The sequence below is a fragment of the Malurus melanocephalus genome, unplaced genomic scaffold, assembly GCF_030028575.1.
Source record: "Malurus melanocephalus ecotype Western Australia unplaced genomic scaffold, MMel_1.1 scaffold_98, whole genome shotgun sequence".
Lineage (NCBI taxonomy): Eukaryota > Metazoa > Chordata > Aves > Passeriformes > Maluridae > Malurus > Malurus melanocephalus.
Genome location: NW_026623330.1, coordinates 1307229 through 1314360, shown reverse-complemented (window position 1 = coordinate 1314360; position 7132 = coordinate 1307229). Strand labels below are relative to the sequence as shown.

At 45.9% G+C, this 7132-nt stretch overlaps 1 protein-coding gene across 1 annotated transcript; it reads right to left on the bottom strand.

Moving 5' to 3' along the window:
• Positions 1 to 249: 249 nt before the first annotated feature.
• RNF135 (ring finger protein 135) lies at positions 250 to 7078 on the bottom strand. Its single transcript, XM_057368832.1, has 5 exons — positions 6256 to 7078; positions 4431 to 4601; positions 3305 to 3464; positions 2772 to 2873; positions 250 to 1978 (listed from the first exon to the last, which is right to left on the bottom strand). Exons 1-5 carry the CDS (start codon positions 6598 to 6600, stop codon positions 1443 to 1445), a joined length of 1314 nt encoding a protein of 437 aa, XP_057224815.1. The 5' UTR covers positions 6601 to 7078; the 3' UTR covers positions 250 to 1442.
• Positions 7079 to 7132: the final 54 nt, after the last annotated feature.

The following is a 7132-nucleotide window of genomic DNA, read 5'->3' as shown; positions in this document are numbered from 1 at the left end:
GAGGGACCGGCCGCGAGCGGCGGCTGCGCGGCGGCTGCGCGGGAAGGCGGCCGCTCCTGAGGGCGCGGGCGGGAGGCGGCGGCTCCGGCGGGGATCGCAGCGAGCGGTGAGCGACAGCCCGGGACACTCGGGGCACACCGGCAATCACAGAATCRGTGAGGGTGGAAAAGACATTCGAAACCATCCAGKGCAACCTGTGACCCTACRCTACYGTGTCAGCCAGACCTTGGCACYGAGTGTAACGTCCAGTCTTYCCCTTAACACCTCCAGGCACGGTGACTCCACCCTGGCAGCCYGTTCCAATGTTTAATCACCTCATCAGGAAATTCTTTCTAATGTTCACGGAGGGACACAAGGAACTACTGTCCAAACTGTTTTGTTACGCATGTTGTTATACGCATTGTTAGGTGTTATTATATGTGCTGTTGCTGTAATCCAAACAACAAATTGCTGCCGCCGGGCACTACGGCACAACTCTTATATAGGAAGTTAGGGATTTCACTGAGTTCAAGCTGTCACTGTTGTTTTTCCAGGCTTTGGCAATCTCCTGGAAAGCTACCCCAGCCTTGGAGATGCTGATAGACACCACCCTGAGATCTTAAAAATGTCCATTTAGTCCATCAGAGTGTTCAGTGACAGCAAATAACTGAAGGTGAGTAGCAGTTCTGTCAATGACTTCAAAAGCCATGAACCTGCATTCCACTAAATGAGATCGTTGAATCCCACATGCTTTATTTACCATAAACTACTTATTTTGTTCATTATGGAATGCCACAGTCTTCCTAAAAAAAAAGCTTTTGCTTCTTGGGAATACCGTTTTCAGTTTGCCTGCATGAAGCAATGGATCTCTCAGAAATCAAGCTGTCCACAGGTTTTGTAGAACCTCAGCTCTGGTCCTTTCACCCCACACAGGCAACTGAGAACCTCTCGTTTTGTCTCAGGCTCCCTGGCAAGACCAGATGATCACTCCCATGACACAGTGCTGTTTGCTGGCCCTTTAAAAGAGCAGTAAAGTGACCACATGATTTATTAGCTGGTATGTACACACTTGAACATCTGCTTCYACAACCATTCCCATGGCCACACCACACCAGGGCTGACAATCCTTYGGCCTGGGCAAGACTAAAATATGGTTCCAGTGAGATGATGTTCTTCTGGGACTGTTGTGTCAGGTTCTCAAATACAAAGCCTATTTCCTATTTAGTGCTTACTCTAAAGGAAAATATTTTCATACCTAAGATCACTAACATTCTTACCCTCTGAGCATTCCTCAATCAGTCAGATCTGTCTAAAGAAAACACACTTGGCAGAATGTAATGGCATTATCTGTTCTCCTGTGTAAGAAAAATGAGGTCCATGAGAAAAACTTATCCCCAGCATCAGAGCTTACTTACTCCTTCCTTTGCAATCATTGGCAAAGTTGTCCCTGTTCTGAACAGGCTTTATCTCCTGTTTGGCTGACTTATAGTTAAAGATCCATTTCTTTCTAGACTGTACAGCCAGAAAGCAGGGTAGAGAGGATCTGAGGTACTGATTTCGAAGGTGTGCAAAAGCATTTCTCTGTCAGCAATGGAGTAAAATGACACAGTCTTTTTTTGCAGCTCCAGGAAAACTCCAACCTTCAATGGTTTATCCTTGTGTAATAATGTTTCCTGGTCCTTATGCCATGCTGACAGCTGTTTTTTGGCACCCAGCCATTCTACACACCAGGAATGCTCAGTTCTTCCCAATTTGTCCCTTTTACCAATCATTTCATGAGCAACTCCAACTGCCCATCCATCACTGTCCTTGGTAATTACTTCCCAGTAGTGGCACCCASTAGAGAAGCTCTGTGAACACAACACTTGGCTGATGCAGAATCTTTTGGGTGATGGTTCATAACTGGTCAGGTGGCTGGAAACCACCACTCTCCTGTTCTGGGCTGTGAGTGCCAAGCGCTCGTGTACTCTTGTGGGGTCAAAGGTCACATCATCTGCCCCTAGAAGACAAGAAGGGAAATATTCTCACATGCAGGCAACGAGGAAGATGCCACCCCTGCTCCAGAATAGAAATGAAACCCAGTGATCATACAATTAACCTGGGTTAAAGTTCAAGAATCATCAACTAAACACTATCAAGYGTATCCTGGGCATACTGAAACATTTAACAGGCACAACTGTGTAAATACCCATGACAGACTCATATGCACTCCAGTGGGAAAGTCAAAATACCTTGAACCCTAYAAGATGGCTCTTTTTCCTAACCACAAAAAAAAAAAAATTACCTTTTTGTCAATAATAAATGCAGTGGTTGCCTTAATAGAACTTCCAGTCATCTGTTCACTGAGACATTTCTTGCATATTTCATCAGCAAAAACATTTGTTTTCTGTTTTCAGCTACAGCTGTAGTACAGTGTGTTGACTGTAAAAATTGTTCTGTCAAAATAATGTAGAATTCAGGTAACAACTGGGGTTATTACAGCTTAACAGCAAAGATCAGTGAGGTGCAGTAACTGCCTGGACAGAAACTCAGACTGCAGCCAGCACAAGCTACCATACAGCTCACACATCTCCATGAAACAGGTTCTTTATCTTTTTATATCTTACACCTGCAGCCAGGTACAGTGTTACATTATGTGCCAGTAACTGATTCATTCATGGCACCTCCATTGTGTTCCCATGCTTTGGTAAACAGCCACATGTCCTGATGTCTGCAAGGACAGTTTTCCTCAGCAAATCCAATCTCAGAGTCACCTGGATGTTGTGAARAGTCCTGCTGGTTTGGATACTCACACTGAGAAAATTGGCTGGAAATGGTTGGTTCAGGACTTTCAGCTGCAGACTCTGGAGGTGATGAGCAGACACTTGGCTCCTGATATGAGTCTGGAGGTTCCACTAAATACAAAAAAATTGAATGTTAAGGCCTTTTTTTCAAAATGTAAATAGGAAGTATTTATGCTTCTAAAGGAAAACATATCTTAAACAAACCCAGGCACTGGTTGAAATACAAATCAAAGAGTTGCTTTTATTGTATAAATTACCAGGGGATGTGTACACAAATATTTTTACCCAAAATGAACAAAGCTTGTACACTGCTTTGGTCAGAAGGGAGCTGTCAGAAAAGTGAGACGGGTAAAGTAGCTGGATCTTTCAATGCAGATAAACCAGTTCCTGTCTTAAAACTCTTTACAGTGTTCTTAATTTTTTTTCTAAGTGTGTTTCTTGTTTTAATTGCACATGCATTCCATAAGCACAAAGTAATTTTTTACTCTATTTGACAGACCCACTCCCTCYAAGAAAAAGATTTCAGAACAAGGGAAACTCACCTGGTGGGAGTTGCTGAGCATAATTGTCCAAGAGTAAAACTTCCATCTTTCTCTTAAGATCTTCTACAGCTCTTTTGACAACATTAAGCTTCTCATCAAGTGTAATTTTATTAATTGCTGAAGGTGAGCCTTTGCACCTCTGTTCCTCAGGTAAATCACTCTAATAATGATGAAAGGATCAAGGGAAAGGTGTAAACAATAGCAGTTATTTAATTTAGAAAATCAGTCTATAATATAAACCCAGAGTGGAAAAAGAGCAGTGATCTCTCCAAGAATCTCATTCTTTGTATCAAAAGTTTGCTTTATAGGATAGTCAACTGAGCAAACCAATCTGAAATCTTACACAAAATAGGGAMGGATGTTCTTATTAAAGAAGACTATGTTTTCCCTAAGAAAACTGAGAATGGGACTAACTTTTATATATATGCTACAATTTCCATAAATACTTACATGAACACACAAACTTGCTCTTTTTTAAGTTTCTTCTTCTTCTAAAACCCAAACCAAAATTGAATTCCAATGTGGGCACCTGTGCCTGGGTCCTGCAAGTCCAGCTCTGTCTAGTGGCACTRCCACATCCAGTGAGCCCCACTCCAAATTCCTGCTGGCTCACTTGAATCACTGGCACAGTTGTTTTCAACAGGCTCTGCAGACTCTCAAGTGTTTTAACTGCCTCTTTTGAGGGTCCTTGACATGTTTTCCCCATGGAAGTTGTTACAAAATACTTAATAACTGTGAGTTCTTTAACTTGCATACATATGCGTATATACAAATTCCAATAATTTGAAAAGAAAAAGATCACAAAGGATCTCAACTTTGGATTTGACTGAGGACTGGATTTCACCAGTGCAGTTCCCACTTCATTCCAGCTCACCAATATACTTGGAAAAAAAAATCTAGTTCTGAATTGCATCCCCAGCTTGTGCCTCTTTTGGTACTATTTTTTTCCTCTGAATTTCTCACTCCAAACTCTCCCTGCCAACAGCAATGTCTACAGATTAGCATAATTGTCTCTATGAGAATGGTGCAGTGGGGATCTCAAAGGTGCTCTGTACATATTCAGCTATCCCAGACATTGAGCTTGAGAGTTTCGACTCATATTCTGCTACTTCATTTCAACACTTACAGTTTGGGCTTTGATGTCTGTGAGCTGCTGAATAGTCTCTTCAATTTTCTGCTGAGCCGCTTTCTGCTCTTGTTCAATGAACAGCAGTGTGTTTCTCTCCTGTCTTTCAACATATTCCTTCATGCAACAGAAATCTTTAGTAATCTGGCTTTTGATCTGAGATGTATATTCCTGAAAGGCAGAAAATATGGAGTTCATTGTGTGGTTAGGAAAGATGTATGGAATATGAGAATCTACTGCCTCATCCAAGGTGCTCTTTGACTGACCCCTGCAGACCAGAAAAAAATTCAAAGGAATAAAGTACATTTGACACTATCCTGAATTACTTGCAGAGATTTTGGGCATGTTAAGGATCGTGACTATTTTATGGCCAGTGGGCTCTGCTTGGCAATTCCGAAAAATCTATATGCACGCTTTATGATTTGTAATTTGCATCTAAGAGCGCCAGAAATATTCCAGCTACTCTTAGGATAAGCAGAAAAATGCAACAATGCCCAACTTCAGTGGCTTCAGTGTGCCAGCAAAGACAGGGGTCAGTGCATGATGCCATAGAGTCATTCTCATCAGTAAAAACAGAATTGTGACAGAAAAGAAGGAAACAGAAAGGTAAATTCCTGCACTGGGGTGAGACCTGCAGTCAATCACATCTCCAGCCCAGAGCAGTGTAAACAGAAGATAACTGCAGGTGATGAATGTACAATGTGTACCTTTGTTTTATTGAGATCTTTCCTCAACAGGTGGACAGTCTCTGCAGTTATTTYTTGTTGCTTGGAGCTCTCCCATATYKCTTCCTCCTTTAAAGTGACACATTAGACTATTTATGTAACCCTCATAGGAAGCATGACTAGGTTAAGCAGCAGGGTAACAAAAATCCCTACATCACTGACATTAGTTAAGCATGGGACTGATTGAGGAAGTGCCTGGAAGACACAATTCTTAGTARTAGTAGTGATTATTCATTGAATAATCACAATGAAGTCAACACGCAACAGTCACCAATTACATGTTCARCTATAATTGTCAGCTTCAGCTCTTAGCTTAACTGAGAAGATACATATTTGTTAAAATGATGAAGATCAACAGATTTTTCTCATCTCCTCCTCTGGGAGTCGTTTTAGGCACAGACATAGATATGAACCAGTTCCATTTTGTGCCATGAAGCTGGGTGGAGCTGTAGCACTGTCTAACAATATTACATGTCCTTTCAAGAGTCTCCAACGCAAAGCTGATGCAATAAGTAACACCCAGCACAAACATGTCACTTATTACTACTGTACATTAGCTGAAAATGTACAGGTATGAGCTCTTCTAATTCAGCATTGCAGCCTTCAGTGTGTCAGACAGCACCAATGAGCCCCAAACACTCCATGATCAGCCCATCTACTCAATGTGTGACTGTGCTGTGGGACAGAGTGGAATGGAGCCCCAGGACCCACTGGGGATGCTGTGGGGTGGAAACCCGGGCAGTCCCGAGGGTGCCGCTGGGTGCTGTACCAGGGAGTCGCGGGGAGGAGTCCTGGGTGTCGGGGAATGTCACCTCGGGATATCGCCGCGGGATGTCTCCCGGGAAAGGAACCCCGGGCTGTCGGGGTGTGAAACTCGCAGGTGTCGGGGATGGAGCCCCGGGCTGTCGGGGTGTGACACTCGCGGGTGTCGGGGATGGAGCCCCGGGCTGTCAGGGTGTGACACTCGCGGGTGTCGGGGATGGAGCCCCGGGACGTGGCGGGGAGAAGCCCCGGAGTGTCGGGCATGGAGCCCCCGGGCTGTCGGGGTGTGAAACTCGCGGGTGTCGGGCATGGAGCCCCCGGGCTGCCTCCGGCCGTACCTTCTCCCCCGGTCCCCGCCCCGCCGAGCACCAGTCACTGCAGGCAGCAGCTCCATAGGGTTCCGGCTCATCCTGCGTTTCCAACTTTTCCTTGAGCTCCCGCGGGATGAGGCTGAGCAGCGCGGCCAGCTCCCGGTTGGGCCGCAGGTGGCCGAGCTCGAAGGCGCGGCGGCAGAGCGGGCAGGCGGCGCGGGCCCGCCCCGAGCAGTAGCGGAGGATGCAGCCCCGGCAGAAGCTGTGATCGCAGCCCGACAGCCGCACGGGCTCCGCGAACAACTGCAGGCAGCAGGAGCACTGCAGCTCCAGGACGCGCTGGAGCCGCTCGAGATCGATGAGGGCGGCCATGGCCCGGCCGAGCGGAGCAGAGAAGTTTCGGTTTCCCCGAGCGCCTCCTCCGCTGTCGGGAACGCCCCGGGCCGCGCCGGCTCAGCCCCGCTCTGCTCCGCTTCCCTCTGTTCTCCTCGGCTCTTCCTTTCTCACGTGTCTTGCTGGCAGGATTTGGGTTGACAGTGGAAATGGACTGTGACGCAGAGATCTCCTGGGCCTGGCCTTGACTTATAATGACTCTCCAGAAAAGTCCCCGTTATCTGCACAATTTCGTTTCCATCGTTCATTTCCCGATTTTGTAATAGCGAGAGCTGCTGACATGGRCAATGTGCTGAGCCAGCTGGGACAGAAGTGGCACAGCACAGCACCGTGCAGACCCTGAGTGAAGTTCAGGCTGCTGGAGGGACTGAACGCTTCTAAGGTCACCCTGAGCGACTCGGGTCATTTCAAAACAACAATTAACAAATGAAGGCTGACATTGTTCCTCGTACAAGTCAAAAGGTGCTTTCTRTTGATTTCAGGAGCTGCAGATCAGGCTCAACCTGACTTA